The sequence below is a fragment of the Dendrobates tinctorius genome, unplaced genomic scaffold, assembly GCF_039654945.1.
Source record: "Dendrobates tinctorius isolate UK_male_01 unplaced genomic scaffold, ASM3965494v1 ptg000086l, whole genome shotgun sequence".
In the NCBI taxonomy this organism is placed as follows: Eukaryota; Metazoa; Chordata; class Amphibia; order Anura; family Dendrobatidae; genus Dendrobates; species Dendrobates tinctorius.
Window position 1 is genome coordinate 1,232,878 of NW_027361754.1, and position 22,400 is coordinate 1,255,277.

Consider the following 22,400-nt stretch of genomic DNA (forward strand, 5'->3'; position numbering starts at 1 on the left):
CATTTTTTTTCACAAATAAACGCAAAAATTATCGACCTAAATTTACCACTAACATGAAGCCCAATATGTCGCGAAAAAACAATCTCAGAATCGCTAGGATCCGTTGAAGCGTTCCTGAGTTATTACCTCATAAAGGGACACTGGTCAGAATTGCAAAAAATGGCCTGGTCATTAAGGTCAAAATAGGCTTGGTCATGAAGGGGTTAAAGACTAAACTTCAGACAGAAAAGGCCCACAAGCAAACAGCAACTGAAAACCACCGCAGTGAAGACCTGGCAGAGCATCAAAAAGGAGGAAACACAGCGTCTGGTGATGTCCATGAGTTCAAGACTTCAGGCAGTCATTGCCAACAAAGGGTTTTCAACCAAGTACTAGAAATGAACATTTTATTTACAATTATTTAATCTGTCCAATTACTTTTGGTCCCTTTAAAAACAGGGTGGCCCATGTTAAGGAGCTGAAACTCCTAAACCCTTCGTTTAATTTTAATGTGGATACCCTCAAATGAAAGCTGAAAGACTGAACTTCAACTGCATCTGAATTGTTTTGTTTAAAATTCATTGTGGTAATGTCTAGAACCAAAATTAGAAAAATGTTATCTCTGTCCAAATATATTATGGACTTAACTGCATGTAGTGTATGTCCGGGATTGGCATCCGCACCGTCGCAGCTACAGCCACATAATTTGGCACAGTCACACGTCTGGACCCCGAGAGTGTCCTAGGCGATGTTCTGAGGCAAAATTTTAACCCCGCGCGTTCCAATTCACCAAACAATTTTTCCCCCATCTACATAATGGGGGAAAAGTGTGTATCAAGCCCCGCCCCTCATTATGATGTCATAATGGTTGCCATGGCGACACTGATGTCATCATAGGTTGCAAGCTCATTATGATGTCATAATGATTGACTATGGGATGGAGGATGTGTGATGGGTATATGGGCACGGGACTATGGGATGGAGGATATGCATGACGGGTATATGGGCATGGGACTATGAGATGAAGGATGTGTGATGGGTATATGAGCACTCGACAATGGGATGGCAAATATGTATGATGGGTATATGGGCATGGGATTATGGGATGGAGGATGTGTGATGGGTATATGGCCACTCGACTATGGGATGGAGGATATGTATGATGGGTATATGGGCACGAGCCTATGGGATCGTGGATATGTATAATGGGTATATGGGCACGGGACTATGGGATGGTGGATAATAATTTGCTATAACTAACCACAGTTAGTTACTATGCCCGGGCAGCGCCGGGCTCTTCAGCTAGTACTGTATATAGAAGGCTATGTGGGGGCTTATACTGTATAAGGGGCTATGTGAGGCTCATGGTGTATATAGGGAGCTATGTGCTGTCTCATACTGTATATAGGGGCTATATGAGGGCTCATACTATATATTGAAGGCTATGTGGGGGCTCATACTGTATCTGGGGCCTATATAAGGGCTCATACTATATATATAGGGGGCTTTGTGAGGATTAATACTGAATATAGGGAGGCTATGAGGTGGCTCATAATGTATATAGGGGTGTCAAGATACCTAATACTACTCAATATTAAGCGATTCAATTAATATAAAATAATATAATAGGTTAATATTAAGCGGAATTAATTTCAGACTATTGGTTTGGCCTCCACAACAGTCACGGTCTCTCATGTGTCTCATGAAAATAAATTGCCCACCCCTGGTCTAGACTTAACACCGTTGTGACAAACCCTCAGCTGTGAGCAATATTATGGAAAGGTGAGATTGGGGATGTTAACAATAATAGTGAGGAAATGGCATAAACAGTACAACAGAAAGTTACAGAATGATATAAACTGGACCAGTTCTTTAACTTCTGAGCACATCATACAGACAGCTGTGGCAAAAATTTAGAGACCACCAAGACAAAACCCTGACATGGGCAGCCCATTCTCCAGACCTAAACCCCATTGAAAACCTCTGGAATATAATCAAGAGGATGATGGATAGTCACAAGCCATCAAACAAAGAAGAACTGATTACATTTTTGTGCCAGAAGCAGTGTGAAAGACTGGTGGAAAGCATGCCATGACGCATGAAAGCTGTTTTGAAAAAATCATGGTTATTCCACAAAATATTGATTTCTGAACTCTTCCTGAGTTAAAACATTAGTATTGTTGTTTCTAAATGATTATGAACTTGTTTTCTTTGAATTATTTGAGGGCTGAAAACACTTTTTTTAAATTTTGACCACTTTTCTTTATCAGAAAAAAATAATACAAAATTTATTGCTTGGAAATTTGGAGACATGTTGTCAGAAGTTTATAAACTAAAAGAACAATTTACATTTTACTCAAAAATATACCTATAAAGAGAAAAATCGGACAAACTGAACATTTGGAAGTGGTCTCTTAATTTTTGCCAGAGCTGTGTGTATATATATATATAGCATTTTTTTCTGCTTTTCCACGGTTTGTTATCAGTAACCAGAGCTCGCTCCTGACCTGGTGCAGCGGCGTTCCTGCTCTGACTCGACGTCTCCTCGTTATTAGATCTGGACTTTGTGCTCTCTAGCGTCTGATCCGATGTTTCATTTTCTGGACAAAAGATACAATAACAAAGATTCTGAGTCACTGAGTTACAGTAAAGTTTATAAACCTTCATCACGGAACGTTCTCTGCGGAACATTCCACCTCGTTAAAGACACAGAAAAGCAAAGGCCACAAAACCTGCCGGCCACAAAGCCTGTGGATAATGTCATAGAGGGGAACAACTTGTCATCAGACTATTGTGTGCAGCAGCCTGAAGAATAGCGAGCGGCAGGTGTGCGCAGAGCGAGCCGCACAGACACGGCCGGGGCATAGAATTACCAGCTGCAGCCTGGGCTCCATGTCTCATTCATTCCCACAAACTCGCCTCGTTTGCTGATTGTGTCAGGTTGGTGGATTAAGTCGAAAGTTTTGTCCCTTAAAAGGTGGAAATATAAACAGGTCTCGTCCATTAATTAATTAGAATCCCATTAGTGGGGCCGGGCGCTGGGTGATGCCTCGCATCGTTCATTACTCCACCACACAGAATATTGGAGGCCTTTAAATGAGCAATTCTTAAAAGAGAAATACAAAGATTCTTTATTTTAAATTTCAGGGCAGAAAATACGTCCTTGGAAATTAACAAAATGTTGTCAAGTGGAGGAGAGCGCTGCCACAGAAGATAATGGCAATTAGGACGACTGAGTTATCTCTGCGTCATACAAGGGCAAATGAAGGGGAAGAAAGAAGCAAGAAATAACAACCGAAATATAAAATGCAAAAATATAATAATTAGTAGTCATATTATTTGCGATTAATTCGTTGTTTCCTAATAATCATCTTCTACTTATATTATTAGTCTTATTAGCTACAATTGTCCAAAAATATGCAGGTTCTGGAGGAGGCGAAACCCCAGTTGCTGCTAGAAGCGAGTTGCATAGGGATCAGTCTACAGAAAAAGGAGGAATGTAGGGAGCAGTCTGTGTGATAAATATAGGACATAGGAAGCAGTCTGTAATAAAGGGGAATTATAGAGAGCAGTCTGTGAGAAATATAGAGCATAGAGAGCAGTCTGTGAGAAATATAGAGCATAGAGAGCAGTCTGTAGAAAAAGGGGAGAATGTAGGGAGCAGTCTGAGAAATATAGGACATAGGAAGCAGTCTGTAATAAAGGGGAATTATAGAGAGCAGTCTGTGAGAAATATAGAGCATAGAGAGCAGTCTGTGAGAAATATAGAGCATAGAGAGCAGTCTGTGAGAAATATAGAGCATAGAGAGCAGTCTGTAGAAAAAGGGGAGAATGTAGGGAGCAGTCTGAGAAATATAGGACATAGGAAGCAGTCTGTAATAAAGGGGAATGTGGGGAGCAGTCTGTAATAAAGGGGAATGTAGGGAGCAGTCTGTGTGAGAAATATAGGACATAGGGATCAGTCTGTAATAAAGGGGAATGTAGGGTGCAGTGTGTGAAAAAAATCTTTTTTTCTTCATCTGAATTGCCTGTGAATTTATTTCTATGTCTGGTCTGAGATCTCATTGATCATTGTTGGGTATAATTTAATGTCGCGGTTTGGTCTGGGACTAACGCTATATAAAGGGGTTTCCCAAAATGGCAAATTATCCTCCCTCCATAGCCTAGGTTATAGCTAGGGGTTCGACCTCTGGGATTCCCAGTGATTCCCAGAATGTTACTCCATAACCTTGAGAACAGCGCTCCGTTCATTGTCTGTGGGACTGACGGGGAAAGCCAAGTACAAGCTCATAAGGAAGGTGAATGGGGAAAGTTATATACAGAGGACAAGATCCAATCACAGTGTAATCATTAACTGAAAACAGCAGGTGATACCGTAACTTGTTCATCGGTAACATCCAGTTCACCATTAACAAATGTAAAATAGATTGTTTTTTAAATTGATTCCATTCGGGAATTTAGTATCCAAACATTAGACCCATAAAGACTCCCTCATCATTAAGATGCTCTGCCAATCACCGCCTCTTCTAGGAGGTTCCACTTTTTCCAACCCAAAAAAACCCAAAAAATGCAAAATGTGAAAGGTCACTTTTGTGAGTGCATACAAAGTGTTTTGTTGCTCCAGAATAGGAGAGAATAGCTTAGTTACTCACCGATACCGGTGTTTCTCGGAACCCATGACAGCACCACGGAGAGAGGGGGTCCGCCCATCAAGGACAGGAACCTACAGATAAAAAGGCGACACCTCTCCTCCGCCCCCAGTTGGTTACAGAGCATCAGAGGGTCTCCCAGTTAGTTAACAACAAAAGTATATACATAACGTTATAATATTGCATATTATGGAGAAGCCCCGTGTCTAACAAAAAACACTCTACACACATTAAACCGTGCTCACCGCACACGTGAAAGGGGGGGGAATAAGCAGGTGCTGTCATGGGTTCCGAGAAACACCGTTATCGGTGAGTAACTAAGCTATTCTCTCTCACCCATGACAGCACCACGGAGAGAATTTCAGAGATTGGTAGCTTAGGGAGGGACCACCGCCTGAAGGACCCTTCTCCCGAAGGTCAGGTCAGACGTAGAGGCTAGATCTAGGCGATAGAGCTTGAAAAAGGTAGAAGGTGGCCGCCTTACAGATCTGCTCTATTGATACCTCTAATCTTTCTGCCCATGAGGTCGCCATTGCTCTTGTAGAGTGGGCTTTTAAACCTTCCGGGATGGTATTCCCACTGGATGAGTACGCCAGGGCAATCGCATCCCTTATCCACCTTGCTAAGGTACTCTTGGATGCCTTGAGCCCCTTTCGAGGTCCCTGGAAACACACAAAGAGAGACCCTTCCTTCCTACATACCTTGGTGGCCTCTAGGTACTGAACTAGGCACCTCTTCACATCTAGAGTGTGAAATTTTTCCTCTCCCCTATTCCTAGGGTTTGGGCAGAAGGAAGGAAGGACTACCTCTTGTGACCTATGAAAGTGTGTTGACACCTTAGGTAGGTATGCTGGGTCAGGTCTTAATATGACTCTATCGTCCAGGATTTTAGTGAATGGGGGTATCGCTGACAAGGCTTGAATGTCACTCACTCTGCGAGCGGATGTTAGGACCACTAATAGTATCGTTTTTAATGATAAGGTTTTCAGGGGAGCTGACTGAATGGGCTCGAATGGGGGTCCTGTTAGGCAGACAATACTAGGTTTAGATCCCATGATGGTATCTTCTGGGTGGTTATTGGTCTAGACCTGGCTGCGGCTCTCATAAATAGTGTTACCCAAGGGTCGCCTGCCACATCCTGATTATAAAGGGCGCCTAGAGCCGCTACCTGTACCATCAGTGTATTAGTCGCCAGCCCCTGTCCTAACCCCTTTTGCAGGAATTCAAGGATTTTATCAATTTGTATTCCATCCTGAACCCTTGCCCCGGAGCTGGATAGAAATTTCCTCCAAGTTCTACCATAGGCCCTGGTTGTGATCGGTTTCCTACTTTTTTGTAGCGTGGAAACCAGATTTTCTGAGAACCCTTTCCCCCTCAGCAGTGCCCTTTCAAATTCCATGCTGTTAAATGGAGGTTCACTGCTCGAGGGTGTAGCACGGGACCTTGAGACAGAAGGTCGGGGAGATCTGGTAGAACCCAGGGGTCGGTTACTGACATCATTCTCAGCCATGAAAACCGACATCATTCTCAGCCATGAAAACCAAGTTCTTTTTGGCCAAAAGGGGGCTATCAATATCATTCGTGCCCTGTCTTCTCTGACTTTCCTTATTACTGCCAGGATGAGAATGGGCGGCGGAAAGGCATACATTAGGCCCTGTGTCCACGGAAGCATAAACGCATCCAGGGTCCGGGGATTCCCCCTGGGGTCTAGGGAACAAAATGCTTCCACTTTTTTGTTTTTGTGGTCGGCAAACAAATCTATGTCCGGGATCCCCCACATTTTTACGATCTTCCGAAAAATGGACTGTTTTAGAACCCACTCCTCTTGATGTAGCTGGGTGCGACTTAGAAAGTCTGCTGTCTGGTTCTCTGCTCCCCATATGTGTAGTGCCAATAGGGATAGTAGGTTTTCCTCGGCTAGCGTGAATATTTCGGAGGATGTGTTCATTAGTGTTCTGGACTTGGTTCCCCCCTGGTGATTTATGTAGGCCACCGTCACTCGATTGTCCAAGAATATGCGGACATGATGGCCTCTTAATACTGGTAAAAAGTGTTTTAGGGCGTAGCCTACTGCCAGCAGTTCTTTTTGGTTTGAGGAGGCTTTTAGTTCCTGACCTCCCCATTCCCCCTGAGCCACCCTGTTGCTCATGTGTGCTCCCCATCCCGCGGGACTGGCATCTGTGGTGATTATGTGTGTGATTTTTATCACCCAGGGAATCCCTTTGGACAGGTTGTCTGTGTTCCCCCACCAAGCTAGGGAACGAATAGTTTCTGAGTTTAGTGTAACATAGCCTTCCAAGTGACCTCCTGATACCGACTGGTTGCTCAACACATCCCATTGGAGATCTCTCGTGTGTATCTGCGCCCACTGGACCACCTGCAAGCATGCGGAGAGGGACCCTAACAGATACATTGCTTTTCTTAGTGTCATGGAAGGAATCTGCGTTGCTCTTGCTACCATGTGAGCGATCCTCTCCTTTTTGTGGTTTGGCAGGTAACACTCCTGGTTGTTTGAATTTAGTGTCAGGCCTAGGAACTCCTGGACTTTCCTGGGCTCCAGCCTTGATTTTTTTAGGTTTAGGAGCCATCCGAGGTTTTTTAGAGTGCCCATCACTCTGTCCCTCTGTTCCTTGCATCTTTGGGCTGAGTTGCTCGCTATTAAAAAGTCATCCAGATATGGGACTATTAGAACATCTTGTTCTCTTAGGTGAGCCATTATCTCTGCCACTAGTTTCGTGAAGACTCGCGGGGCTACCGAGATCCCAAATGGCAGGGCCCTGTACTGGAATTCCCTTATTTCGCCTGCTATAGAGACCGCCAGTCTGAGGTATTGTCTGGAGTCTTTGTGGATGGGGACATGATAGTAGGCATCGCTGAGGTCTAATACCACCATAAAGCAATGTGGAAAGAGAATTTTGATGGTCGACTTGATCGACTCCATTTTGAATTTTTCGTTTTTGACGTAATCGTTCAGTCTTTTTAAATTTATAATTGTCCGGAAGGTACCGTCTGGTTTGGTTATTAGGAAGAGAGGTGAGTAGAATCCTCTGCCTTTCTCCCGCGTGGGAACCTCCTGGGGGACCTTTTTGTTCAACAGGCTTAGGACCTCTTTTTCGAGGGCTTCTTGTTCTTTTTTTGATGATCTTAGTGGGGTCACTATATATTTTTGAGGTGGGAGAGAGAGAAAGTCTATCCTTAACCCTGATCTTATCAGATTTAGCAACCAAGGGTTGTTCGATATTTTCTTCCAGGCTGGGAAAAAAAAGCTTAGCCTCCCTCCCACCCTGGGCAAACAGTCACTTGGAGGGCTTTTTGTCCCGGGACGAATTACCAAAGAAGAACCCTCTGTCCCTCCTTCTGTCATCCCATTTCTGTTCTCTCGGGGGCCTCCTCTGAAAGAATTTTTTGTTACGAAAGGACCGTTTAAAGCCTGTGGGGCCTATCGGGCCTAGATTTGGGAATCCTTTCTTTTTGTCCCCCGCCTTTTCGAGGATGTCATCCAAAGTCTCTCCAAACAGGAATTTCCCTTCACAAGGGATGGTGCATAATTTCATTTTAGTTTGAAAATCTCCAGGCCAACATTTTAGCCACAGCGTTCTTCGGGCTGCGTTTGACAGAGCTGCCGTTTTGGATGACAACCTTACCGAATCAGCCGAAGAGTCAGCTAAGAAGGCCGCTGCACCCCTTATCATAGGAATGGATTCTAGGATCTTTTCCCTGGGTGTACCTTCCCTTAGCTGCTTCTCTAGTCGGTCTACCCACACCATGAGGGCTCTGGAGGTACAGGTTGCCGCTACCGCTGGCCTAATATTTCCTCCTGCCGATTCCCAGGTGCCCTTGAGTAGGGTATCCACCTTTCTGTCTAATGGGTCCTTCAGAGTACCCATATCCTCAAAGGGGAGTGCAAATTTCTTTGAAGCCTTGGCGACCGCCACATCTAGCTTGGGGGCTTTATCCCAGGACGTGGATGCTTCCTCATCAAACGGGTATTTCCTTTTAAGAGAGGGAACCGTGGAGTTCTTCCTATCTGGTCTCTCCCATTCTTTGTTTATGAGGCCCTGTACGTTCTCATTTAATGGAAACACTCTCCGTCTCTTTTGGCCCAGTCCCCCGAACATTATGTCCTGGACTGATCTATCGGGCCGGGGATCTTCCACCCCCATGGTGGACCTTACTGCCTTTACTAATGCATCAACCTCATCCAGGGGGAAACAATGGCGACCCTCTGTTTCCTCATCAGAGGATGACGAGTCGGTGTTTGAAGTATGGGAGGTAACTTCCCCTGATGTTGAGATCTCCGACTGGGATTCTATTACAGTGTCCCTCTTTCTTCCCTTCCCTTTCCGTTTTATGGATGAAAGGGCATTCTGAAACTCCGAACGGATTACTGCTCTTAGATCTGAGGCGTAATCCGGGGTTTCGTCACAGAGAACTTCCTGTATGCAGGAGTCGCAGAGTTTTTTATCCCAGGAAGCTGGTAACGGGCTTTTACAGGTGGGGCATTCCCTGTTCTTTGTTTTTTCTTTCTTCTTTCCCTAATAAGGGAAAGAAGTCTATTACAATGGGGAACATTCCCGTAGATCACTTACCCCCTATGCGCGGTTGCAGGTACCGGTTCTGTAGGTGGATTCAAATCCCTCACTGGGCGATCCACGGCAGGTGACTTGCTCCTTGCAGTCGATTTGCTCCGCTGCGTAGAGTGACTACTGGACCGGCTCTCACGCCCGTCCTTATCTTTTTGCCGGCGATGGTGGTGTTGCCTATGTTGCTGCTGCTGCTGTTTAGGCTGCTGTATTGGCTGCTGCTCGTGCTGGTCGCTGTCCTCCATGTTCACAGGACGCTTCCAGCATGGAGCAGCTCCAGCGTTCCCCTTTTAAATTTCCCGGCGATGACGCCACCTGCTTCTCCCGGCCTGCACCGCTGTTCCCCGGGGAGCGCGCACCGCGCATGCGCTGACCACGAAGACCCGGAAGTCGTCGCTTCATTTCCAGGGCAGCGCCATCTTTGTACACCTCTGTACCACGGTGCTGCCCGCGCGTGCCGGCGTCTCCCAGCCCCATTCTCCTCTCCGGAGCGGCGGCTCGGTCCTCCCCCGCCCGCTCACCCTGAACAGCCCATCAGCTGCAGTGGTGGAGGCTTCAGGAACCGACCCCGCCGCGACAGGGGCCTCCCCGCTGCCGGACTAAGAACGGGGCAGCCCTGGACTCCTCTTCCATCTCCGGTAAGCTGCTGCCGCTGCTTTTAGTTCCACGGCTCACCCGTCAAGGACAGGAACCCAACTGGGGGCGGAGGAGAGGTGCCGCCTTTTTATCTGTAGGTTCCTGTCCTTGGTGGCCGAATCCCCTCTCTCCGTGGTGCTGTCATGGGTGAGAGAGAATGATAGCTACTGGTTCACAACATGCGATGTGGTAAACCTTTATTCCACCATTCCCCATCATTTAGTTATTACAGCCGTCCATCACCACCTCAACAATTAAAGCCATTATTCTCACCTTAAACAGTTTATCATTCTGGCTCTCCAATACCTACTTCATCAGAATTGTCTCATGTTTAACTCTAAATGTTATTTACAGGTGTTAGAGGTGTTAGGTGCCCCGATGGGCTCGAGATTGTCACCATCACTAGCAATCCTATACATGTTCTGGTGGGAGGAGAATATATGTTCTACCAATAATCCTTTCTTCAATTACATATTAGGGTTTTATGTGGCTGACCTGCTCCTAGATGGCAGGGCGATTAGTGTTCCATCGAGAATTTTTCTCTGTATTTAAATTCAAACAATCAAAATTTAAAGGGAATCTGTCACCCCTTTTTTGAGATATCATATAATGATATCATTCAATTGTGTGTCACATAAGGATTCTCTTAGTACTTTTGCTTCCCCCTGACCCCGCGCCTTTCATGCATAAATACCTTCTTTATATCGGTTCAGATGTATATAAACTGCCGCTGTCCGGTCCGCTGGGCGGGGCTTATTCACCTGCTCCCCCCCCCCCCGTCTTTCTCTACGCATTTCTTCTTGTGTAGAGCAAGACAGGGAGGGGGGGAGCAGTTGAATAAGCCCCGCCCAGTGGACCGGACAGCGGCAGTTTACATACATCTGAACCGATATAAAAAAGGTATTTATGTATGAAAGGTGCGGGGTCAGGGGGAAGCAAAAGTACTAAGAGAATCCTTATGTGACACACAATTGAATTATATCATTATATGATATCTCAAAAAAGGGGTGACAGATTCCCTTTAAAATTCACGGTTAGTGGTCGCTCCAAAGAGGCTCCCTTTCTGGACATCAAATTGTCTGGCAATACTGGTACACACAGAGTGGGAACATTATGTGCCGCAAGCAGGTCTCTGGTAATGCAGTTTTACACCATTCTAGTTTACATTCTCCTCATACCATTCGAGCAATACCCTATGGTGAGCTCCACCAATACATGAAGTGTGACTATTGGCATTGATAGGGGCTATATCAAACATGAAATCAAACAGGCATTCAGGACTATTTCTCACAGACCCAGATTTCCCTATATGCTACCACACAACCACCCAGCGGGAGCGACACCAAATCCAATGTAACTTTCTCAACGCCCCAAATTTAATATACTAAGTAGCATCATCCGCAAATATTTGCCTGTCATCAATCAGGATGACATTTTACGCGCCATTACCAACCAAGGTTGCAGGTGTGTTGCCAAAAGGGGACTCACCCTTGGTAATATGTTATCCTCTAGTTTACTTAAAAATCACAGTTCCGCTTCGAGCTGTTTTTTTATTAAGGGCTTCCAAAAATGTGGTGGAAATAGGTGTAACGTATGCCAATATGCTCTAAATAAAAGCAAATCTTTTCCTACATCACCCACATCCAACCACAAGATCACTTCTTTCATGAATTGTGATACGATCTATGTGGAGTATTGTATCAGATGCATTATCACAATCCGCAAACTCAAGAAGACGATTGCAGAGCATAAATCCAACATAAATGGGAATAACAGGTCCTATTCTGGAGCAACAAAACACCTTGGATATACTCACAAAGATTACTTTTCACATTTTGTGTTTTTGGGGTTGGAAAAAGTGGAACCACCTAGAAGAGGCGATGATTGGAAGAAAATTTTAATGATGAGTGAGGCTTTTTGGATCTTACATTTGGATGCTAAATTCCCGAACGGAATGAATTTCAAAACCGTTCTATTTTACATTTATTAATTGTGTACTGCATCTTAACTTGTTAGTCGGTATGTTATCACCTGCTGTTTTCAATGAATTAATGATTACACTGTGATTGGATCTTGTCCTCTATATATAACTTTCCCCATTCACTTTCTGACATCCTATGACTAAGGGCACTTATCGCGGCAGATTGTTTTTATGCGGTTTATTTTGTTTTAATCATGGACTATATAAACTCATTTCATTTTACCTAGATGGAGTGCTGAAATCAAATCCACCCCTTCCTGTTACTCAGTGCTGTGTTCACCAGCAGGATCGGCACACTCCAGCATCATCCTGCCACCTATTCCAATTCGGACTGCCTGCATTGAGACTCCCTGCCTTCCTCTCCATTCCTACAAGCTCTGGCAGTCCCATAGATGGTGAGCGGAGCAGAACTTGGGCATGCGGACCTCTGGGTCCACTCAAGACGGGACTCTGTGGAGCAGTCCCATAGGGTGCTGTTCTGGAAACCCGTAGTGCGCCCAGAGGTCGGATCTACACTTATCCACTATCCATAGGAGATAACTTGATAACGTAAGATTTGGGGAAAACACTTTAAAGTTTGGGAAAAATAACCTTCCTGCCCTGTGTATGAATAAGAAAAATTGTGCCGAGTATTTCTCACCTACTTTCTCCTGTTAGTTATTCACCTGCAGTACGTCAAGGGCGACATCAGCATTGACCCAGAGAAGGAAATACTAGCGTCCATTAAAGTCTCTATGAAATGGCGGTCATGTAGAGATTGCAGTATGGGTGCTTTGGGAGTGCAGTGGAAATGCAGTACGGGTGCAGTAGGGGTGCGGTGGGAATGCAGTAGGGGATCAGTGGGAGTGTAGTAAGGGTGTGGTGGGGTGCAGTGGAAATGCAGTACGGGTGCGGTGGCGGTACATTGGGAGTGCAGTGGGGGTGAGATGGGAATGCAGTAGGGGTGTAGTGTGGCCTGTGTTTGCTAGGGCCTTTCTTTCTACTCCAGTTTCCTCCCACATTTCACACATTGCTAAGGATAATTTACACATCATCCCTTTTCCAATGGGGACAGTGATAATAATGTCTCCAAAGTGCTGCCAAATATCATGGTGCGATATAATCAAGCACAATGAATAATATGATAACTCCATATACTTGCAGGCAGCCCAATAATCTGAATCCCCACTTTCTACCTGCAGGTGGTGCTGTCATTAATACCCTTGCTGTAGGTGCCCCCTTTATTCTGTAGGTCTAGGAGACACCTGAGTCTGTCGTAGGTGGCAGCTCCGAGAGTCTCTCACCTTTCTTCCAGGAGTAATGGGCTTTTCTGAGTTTTAGCAGGAATAGATGCACAATGACCAGCAAGACACAAAGCATGAGAGACACGAGGACCAGGACCAAGTTGCGGTGAGATTCCCTCCTGGACTTCACATCTGAAAAACAAGGGCAGAAGTCTGAGCCCCTGCAGCACCTCACCTGGAGGGATGGGGGCGCTCTCATATAGCACTGAGGTCATTACTATACAATCTGATATTCGTAGTGTCGCCTCTTGTGTCCGTACATGACCCGTTCTGGGGACAGTCATACTGGTGGTCACACAGCTTTTCCAGAGGCAAATAGACCTAGGAGCGGCCCCACCATTGTGCTCTGGGTTTTGCCCACCTACCGTTCTTTGCGGTGTCAGTCGTATTTCCCTCAGAGAATGAAGTAAATGTCACAACTTCTAAAAAAGATGAAAAAATTAGAAAAAAATAACACGCCGGCCAATGAGCCTCCCTCCATAATGGACGCTGCCTCCTACAGGAACAAACGACTCTGGAAATCCTCTGCTCCTCCCACTTGTCTCACATCATGGCTGCCCTGTCACGTACAACCCCGGTCCTCACTAGCACCATCACATGCATTTCTTGCTTTACCACTGCTGAATCACTCTGTGCTGCTGTGAATTCAGTCTGATTTGTCTCAGCTTATGTACACTCTGAACTACTGTAACAAAGTGATGAAAGCCCCCATGTGTCAGCATTGTAGGGGGCCGCATCCTGCACACTACCTGCGGTCACACTGCCATCGGCCTCGCCTTGTGCCTTTCTCTCTGTGCTTTCTGCAGCTGTGGCGTTTCCTATAAAATGTCATAAAGATATGAAGTTACAAGGCCGGTTTTCAGACAATAATTGTCAGGAAATCTCCATTATTGACAGGCTTATACCGGAGGATGACGTCATGGTCTCATCAGGTGCATTTGTTGAGTTTACACCAGGTGTATCTGCAGATGACGAGGATCTTTGTACTGGAGAAAGACACAGAAATAGCAGAAATGTGAAGTATTAAAGAAAATCAAAAGTTGAGATGAAATAATGGTTCTAATATTCTGCTCATAGATATGGAGGGTGAGGAGATGATAATCGGAGGTGATCCAGAAAGTGGTCAAAAAGGAGCAAGTCAAGCAAAAGGAGCAACAAAGTAAGACCAGGGGCAGAAGTGAGGAGGAGCAAAAATGGAAGCGGAGGAGCAATAAAGAGGGATGAGGAGCAACAATGGAAAGGGAGAAGCAAGACATGATGAGGAGAAGAAACAAAGGAAGAGGAGCAGCAAGAGGTGAGAAGGAGCAACAAAGGAAGAGGAGGGGAAAAGATGAGGAGGAGCAAAAAAAAATGGAAGAGGAGGAGCAAAAATGGAAGAGGAGGATCAAGAAAGAGGGAGGAAGAGCAACAATGGATAAGGAGATGCAAGACATGAGGAGAACAAACAAAGGAAGAGGTGCAAAAATGGAAGAAGAGGAGCAAGAAAGAGGAAGGAGGTGCAACAATGGAAAAGGAGACGCAAGATGAAATGAGGAAAAGGAACAAAGGAAGAGGAGCAGCAAGAAAAAGATACAGTTGTGGCCAAAAGTATTGACACCCCTGCAATTTTGTCAGATAATACTCAGTTTCTTCCTGAAAATGATTGCAATCACAAATTCTTTGGTATTATTATCTTCATTTAATTTGTCTTAAATGAAAAGACACAAAAGAGAATGAAGCAAAAAGCAAAACATTGATCATTTCACACAAAACTCCAAAAATGGGCCAGACAAAAGTATTGGCACCCTCAGCCTAATACTTGGTTGCACAACCTTTAGCCAAAATAACTGCGACCAACCGCTTCCGGTAACCATCAATGAGTTTCTTACAATGCTCTGCTGGAATTTTAGACCATTCTTCTTTGGCAAACTGCTCCAGGTCCCTTGTATTAGAAGTGTGCCTTCTTCAAACTGCCATTTTTAGATCTCTCCACAGGTGTTCTATGGGATTCAGGTCTGGACTCATTGCTGGCCACCTTAGAAGTCTCCAGTGCTTTCTCTCAAACCATTTTCTAGTGCTTTTTGAAGTGTGTTTTGGGTCATTGTCCTGCTGGAAGACCCATGACCCCTGAGGGAGACCCAGCTTTCTCACACTGGGCCCCACATTATGCTGCAAAATTTGTTGGTAGTCTTCAGACTTCATAATGCCATACACACGGTCAAGCAGTCCAGTGCCAGAGGCAGCAAAGCAACCCCAAAACATCAGGGAACCAACGCCATGTTTGACTGTAGGGACCGTGTTTTTTTTTTTTTAATGCCTCTTTTTTCTCCTGTAAACTCTATGTTGATGCCTTTGCCCAAAAAGCTCTACTTTTGTCTCATCTGACCAGAGAACATTCTTCCAAAATGTTTTAGGCTTTTTCAGGTAAGTTTTGGCAAACTCCAGCCTGGCTTTTTTATGTCTCGGGGTAAGAAGTGGGGTCTTCCTGGGTCTCCTACCATACAGTCCCTTTTCATTCAGACGCCGACGGATAGTACGGGTTGACACTGTTGTAGCCTCGGACTGCAGGGCAGCTTGAACTTGTTTGGATGTTAGTCAAGGTTCTTTATCCAACATCCGCACAATCTTGCGTTGAAATCTCTTTTCAATTTTTCTTTTCCGTCCACATCTAGGGAGGTTAGCCACAGTGCCATGGGCTTTAAACTTCTTGATGACACTGCGCACGGTAGACACAGGAACATTCAGGTCTTTGGAGATGGACTTGTAGCCTTGAGATTGCTCATGCTTCCTCACAATTTGGTTTCTCAAGTCCTCAGACAGTTCTTTGGTCTTCTTTCTTTTCTCCATGCTCAATGTGGTACACACAAGGACACAGGACAGAGGTTGAGTCAACTTTAATCCATGTCAACTGGCTGCAAGTGTGATTTAGTTATTGCCAACACCTGTTAGGTGCCACAGGTAAGTTACAGGTGCTGTTAATTACACAAATTAGAGAAGCATCACATGATTTTTCGAACAGTGCCAATACTTTTGTCCACCCTCTTTTTTATGTTTGGTGTGGAATTATATCCAATTTGGCTTTAGGACAATTCTTTTTGTGTTTTTTCATTTAAGACAAATTAAATGAAGATAATAATAACAAAGGATTTGTGTTTGCAATAATTTTCAGGAAGAAACTGACAAAATTGCAGGGGTGTCAATACTTTTGGCCACAACTGTAGTAGGAGCAACAATGGAAAAGGAGATTTAAGACATGATGATGAGAAGAGACAAAGGAAGAGCAGCAAGAGGTGAGCAGGAAAAACAAAGGAAACGGATGGGAAAAGGTGAGGAGGAGCAAAAATGGAAAAGGAGGAGCCAGAAAGAGGAGGAGCAACAATGGAAAAGGAGATGCAAGACATGATGAGGAGAAGAAACAGGAAGAAAAGCAGCAAGAGATGAGGGAAAGCAAGAGAAGGAGGAGGAGCAACAAAGGAAGAGGAGGGGAAAAGATAAGGAGGAGCAAAAATGGAAGAGGAGGAACAAGAAAGGAGGAGCAACAATGGAGAAGGAGACGCAAGACGTAATGAGGAAAAGAAACAAAGGAAGAGGAGCAGCAAGGAGGAGCAACAATGAAATAGGAGGAGCAATAATGGAAAAGGAGACCCGATGTGATGAGGAGGAAAATGAAAGAAGATGGTCAAGAAAGATGGAAGAGGAGCAACAGTGGAAAAGGAGGGGAAAGACATGAGGAAGAGGAGCAAAAATGGAAGAGGAGGAGCAAGGAGGAGGAAGAATGGAAAAGGAGGCGTAAAACGCGATGAGGAGGAAGAAGGGAAGAGGATGAGCAACAATAGAAAAGGAGGGGCAAGAGGTGAGGAAGAAGAGGAGCACACAGCAGTAAAAGAAAAGCAAGACTTGAGGAGACAAAACAAAGGAAGAGGAGCAGAAAAAGGTGAGGAGGAGCAGCAATAGAAAAAGAGATGCAAGATGTGATGAGGAAGATGAAGAATGGAAGAAGAGGAGCAAGAAAGATGGAGGAGGAGCAACAATGGAAAAGGAGGAAGAAAGGAAGAGGTGGAGCAACAATGGAAAAGAGGAAAGAAATGAGAAGAGGAGCAAAAATGGAAGAAGAGGAGCAAGAAAGAGGGAGGAGGAGCAACAGTGGAAGAGGAGGAGCAACAATGGAAAAGGAGATGCAAGGCATGATGAGAAGGAACAAATGAAGAGGAGCAGCAAGAGGTGAGGAAAGAAAGAAGGAAGAGGAGCAATAATGGAAAAGGAGACACGATGTGATGAGTAGGAAGATTGAAAGAAGAAAGAAGAGGGACAAGAAAGATGAAGGAGGAGCAACAGTGGAAAAGGAGGGGAAAAGCACGAGGAAGAGGTGCAAAAATGGAAAAAAGGGAGCAACAAAGAGCAAGGAGGAGCAACAATGGAAAACGAGGCATACGACATGAGGAGAAAAAAGAAAGGAAAAGGATGAGCAACAATAGAAAAGGAGGGGAAAGAGGTGAGGAAAAGGAGAAGTAAGAAAGAGGGAGTAGGCGGCACAATGGAAGAAGTGGAGCAAGAATGGAAAAAGAGAAGCAAGACTTGAGAAGGAACAAAGGAAGAGGAGCTGAAAAAGGTGAAGAGGAGCAACAATGGAAAAAGAGATGCAAGATGTGATGAGGAGCAAAAATGGAAGAGGAGGAGCAAGAAAAAGGGAGGAGGAGCAACAATGGAAAAGGAGGTGTAAGAGGTGATGAGGAGGAAGAAAGGAAGAGGAGGAGCAACTACAGAAAAGGAGGGGCAAGAGGTGAGGAATGGGAGCAAAAATGGAAAAGGAGCAAGAGGTGGAGGAGCAACAATGGAAAAGAAGGTGCAAGACATGATGAGGAGGAGGAAGAAAGGAAGAGGAAGATTAAGAGATGAGAAGCAACAATGAAAAAGGAGGGACAAGAGGTGAGGAAAAGGAGGAGCAACAATGGAAGAGAGGAAAGAGGAGATGAGAAAGAGCAAGAGGTGAGAACTGGAAACAACAGTGGAAAGAGAAGGAGCAAGAAATAAGGAGGAATAGCAAAAGTGAAGAAGGAGGAGCAAGATAGTAAGGATGAGGAATAGAAAAAGAAGGAAAGGGATCAAGTGAAGAGAAAAAAGAAGGAAGAAAAATAGAAATAAGTAGAAGAAAAAGGAACAGCAAGACGAAAGGGGGAAAGAACAGAAGAAAAGGAGGAAAAAGAGGGGAGGATGTGGGGGAGCACAATGGAAGAGAGGAAAGAGGTGATGAAGAAGAGCAAGAGGTGAGAACTAGAAGCAACAATGGAAAGAGAAGGAGCAAGAAATAAGGAGGAATAGCAAAAGTGAAAGAGGAGGAGCAAGATTTTAAGGATGAGGAATAGAAAAAGGAAAGGGATCAAGTGAAGAGAAAAAAGAAGGAAGAAAAATAGAAATAAGAGTAGAAGAAAAAGGAACAGCAAGAAGAAAGGGGGAAAGAATAGAAGAAAAGGAGGAAAAAGAGGGGAGGATGTGAAGGAGCAACAACAGGGAAGAAAAAAGCAGGGAGAGGAGCAGAAGGTGAGGAAGAGGAAAGGAAGACGAGAAGGCATGGGAGGAAATGAGACAGAAGCAAAATGAGAAAAGGAAGAATAGTTGAGATGGAGAAACAAAAGAAAAGGTGAAGGATCAGAAGAAGAGGAAAAAGGGAAGTGGAGCAAGACGGGAGTTGGTAGAACCCTGAGAGTTGATGGTCTTAGTGTGAATCCCTTACCTCTGGTTCCATCTTCTATCTTTCTTCCTGACGTCTTCACATCATGGGTTGTGGATTCCTCTCTAATTGGCATCCATGTGGCAGCATCTACAATACAACAATTATATACATACATATATTATAATATTGGGGACATGGAAGTAAAAGTTTCCTACAACAGGTGACTTCACAGAATGCAGACACTGAACAAACAGAGAATGCTGGGGAATGTAAGCTCTGCTGCAGCATCTTATGTGGCTGGAGCATGAGACAGGGATGTGACTGTGGATCAGGACAAATTGGAATCTGCGGTGGCAGTAAGGACACTCACGATGATCCACGGTGATGACATATCTGTGACTTCTCGCCAGCAGTATTTCCTGCCGATCGCACCATACGTCATGCTGGCAGCGCTCAGCTCTATGATCCGCCAAAATTACTTTCAATTAATTTACTAATTATTTGCTTCAACTGAGCAATTACCGGATGCATTCAGCCATTTGTGGGCTGCCATCGGAGGCTAGGCGCTTTTATCTGCCCGGTCTAGACGCATTCAAGTCCCCGTCTGGCACATAGTAAAGGTGACGCACATGAAAGGCGGATTCTGCTTTATGACAAATTATTGTAATTGAACTTTAAGCTCTCAGAGTAAATGCAAAAGAGAATAACATGGCGGTTAAATATCTGGAAAGTAGCAGAGGAAGAGGAGGGAGAGAAAGCTCAGCCAGCGCAGAAATGTGCCCATATGCCCATAATGGATCCACGATATATTAATGTGCCCGACCACCAGGGGCGCCATTGCCAATGGATGGGCTTTCACTGAGTGCACGAGGCTCCTGACAAGGTCACTTTAAGAACAGGTTCACCTTGTACATTTGTGAGGGAACGCCAGGGCCGTAGTCGTGGCTGAGACTAATGGCTCTTGCGTACCCTGATCTCCCATCACATACGAAGAACGTCCTTTAGTCAGTGTACTTGCCTCTTTGCTCTCTGCACCTTCAGGGTCTCCTCTGAGCTGCTGCAGACCCTTTCCATATGATTGCGCACAAACAGAGACACAGTCCAGTTGTAACTTAAAACGTAGAACTTTATTTTTCCCTTTTCGCAGCACATCCTTGTGAGATACAACATCAGCATAGGGTTCCATACAGTTAACATTCTTCACTTTCCCTGCACTCTTTCCTATGTCCGTCAGTACGTGCCCGGGTCGTAATGTCTCATCCGGTACTGCAGCGTCTTCTCTGTTCAGACTCACTACGCTTAAGAGTTCCCTCATCCATTTCGCCCTGGATACGAGGGCAACTGTCCATGAAGTGGACTGCCACATTGTAGAGCGACCTGCATCCCTGTACTGTTGGGAGGGACCTCTGCTTCAGCTTCTGCTCCAACACTGTCATCACCACTGCTGCTTTGGCTGCACTTCAGGCCCGCTGGGTCCTGGACGGCTGGGCTTCATACTTAAACGTTGCAGAGCTGTCCGCCCTATATGGGCTCCATGGCCCTACTGCTACAAAAAGGAAAACCCTTTGGCTATGTTGTTGTCCGCTCTCCGGAATACGAGACTGGGGGACAGACATGCCTTCTGGGGTGAGGGGCCAAGGCATAGACCAGCCCTCTGTGGTCAAGGGCCAGGGTGTACTCACCACCTCCGGTCTCAGCAGTCTGTGCGCGCCTGTCCCGCGACCGTTGGATTCCTCCGCAGCAGCTGCACAGTCCAACTCCCGAGGTTGTAGTCCAAGCTCAACCTTTACTTCCGGCGTGGGTTCCTCTGGGGCGGTCGTTTCCGGTCCGCCAGCCTCCAGCTCCCGACAAATTCGTTCCAGCTCCCTGTGAAGAGGTTCCTGCTCTGGAAGACGTCGTACCTCGCCCCCGCTGATGTTTCGGCTCCTGGAGGTGGCGTTCCGGCGAATGCATATTAAAACAGTGAGTTCAGTACTCGTACGCAACTCCTCCTTGCTGTCCGGGTCGGGTCCTCTCTTCGGTCTGCAAACCCTGTCTTATGAGGAAAGGTTGCAGGATTTGGGAATGTATAGTTTGCAAAAGAGAAGACTGAGAGGAGACTTAATAGCTGTCTACAAATATCTAAAGGGCTGTCACATTGTAGAAGGATCAACTTTATTCTCATTTGCACAAGGAAAGACTAGAAGCAATGGGATGAAACTGAATGGGAGGAGACACAGATTAGATATTAGAAAAAACTTTTTGACAGAGTGATCAATGAGTGGAACAGGCTGCCACGAGAAGTGGTGAGTTCTCCTTCAATGGAAGTCTTCAAACAGAGGCTGGACAGACATCTGACTGGGATGATTTAGCGAATCCTGCTTTGAGCAGGGGGTTGGACCAGATGGCCCAGGAGGTCCCTTCCAACTCTACGATTCTATGATTCTTCCTGCCGCAATTTCCACTCCACGCGGCCTACGATTCTGCAATGGCGGGTGCAGGAATGCTCCATCGCTGCCAGTGCCGTGTTTCGTAATGGCGCTGCGCAGCTGCAAGCAGAATTTTCTTGCGGGCCCTACCCCTTCCAAGGTGGGACAAATTCCGGCAGCTCCACCCATTTCCTAGCAGTCTGTGGCAGAGGGCGAGGTCTTTTTTGTCTCCGGTGCAACCTCCATAGGTGGGACAAGGAACATTGCTGGACAGATCTTCTTGCCATCTCTGTGTTGTCGCGCCCACAAAGGGTGTCATCATGGTTGTTGTTTTCCTTGTTGGCACCATTGTCCATCACCTGCAAGGCCGCCATCTTAGTCACAAATAGGGTATCAGTCAAGTCCAAAATTTCAATCACATCCAGGATTTCAGTATCTTCTTTCTTCACGGCATCCCCGCTTCGCAAGGCTGCGGGATCCTGCCGACTACGCCAAGTGTGAGGGAATGCCAGGGCCTTAGTTGTGGCTGAGACTAATGGCTCTTGCGCACCCTGGTCTCCTGTCACAAACAAAAAACGTCCTTTAGTCAGTGTACTTGCCTCTCTGCACCTTCAGGGTCTCCTTTGAGCTGCTGCAGACCCTTTCCATACGATTGCGCACAAACAGAGACACAGTCCAGTTGCAACTTGAAATGTAGAACTTTACTTTTTCCTTTTCGCAGCACATCCTTCTCAAATACAACATCAGCATAGTGTTCCATACAGTTCACATTCTTCACTTTCCTCGCACTCATTCGTATGTCCTTCAGTATGTGCCCGGGTCATACCATCTCATCCGGTAAGGCAGCGTCCTCCCTGTTCAGACTCGCTACGCTTAAGAATTCCCTCATCCGTTTCGCCCTGGATACGAAGGCATCTGCCCATGCAGTGAACTGCCACATTGTAGAGCGACCTGCATCCCTGTACTGTTGGGACCTCTGCTTCAGCTTATGCTCCAACACGCTTGGCCCTGGACGGCTGGGCTTCACATTTAATGTTGTGGAGCTGTCTGCCCTATACGGGCTCCACGACCCTACAGCTCTAAAAAGGGAAAACCCTCTATCTTATCCACGGTTGGCTCCTCCTAATTAACTATCTACAGGGCTACTGTTGCTAAACTATAGTGTGCCCCCACTAGTGGCTTAACTAAGGAACTGCACTATCCATATGTTAACAACATTATACAGTATATT

General features: G+C 45.6%; 1 protein-coding gene across 3 annotated transcripts in view; it reads right to left on the reverse strand.

The window, feature by feature from the left end:
* Nucleotides 1–22,400, reverse strand: part of CRTAM (cytotoxic and regulatory T cell molecule) — a 51,605-nt gene that overhangs the window by 5,381 nt on the left and 23,824 nt on the right. For all 3 annotated transcript variants that reach the window (XM_073584856.1, XM_073584855.1, XM_073584857.1), the window contains exons 7-12: nt 18,822–18,908; nt 14,017–14,097; nt 13,861–13,929; nt 13,477–13,533; nt 13,112–13,243; nt 2,487–2,579 (exon numbers count right to left, since the gene is read on the reverse strand). In XM_073584856.1, the coding sequence (XP_073440957.1) occupies nt 2,487–2,579; nt 13,112–13,243; nt 13,477–13,533; nt 13,861–13,929; nt 14,017–14,097; nt 18,822–18,908 (519 nt within the window). The remainder of the gene's footprint in view (nt 1–2,486; nt 2,580–13,111; nt 13,244–13,476; nt 13,534–13,860; nt 13,930–14,016; nt 14,098–18,821; nt 18,909–22,400) is intronic.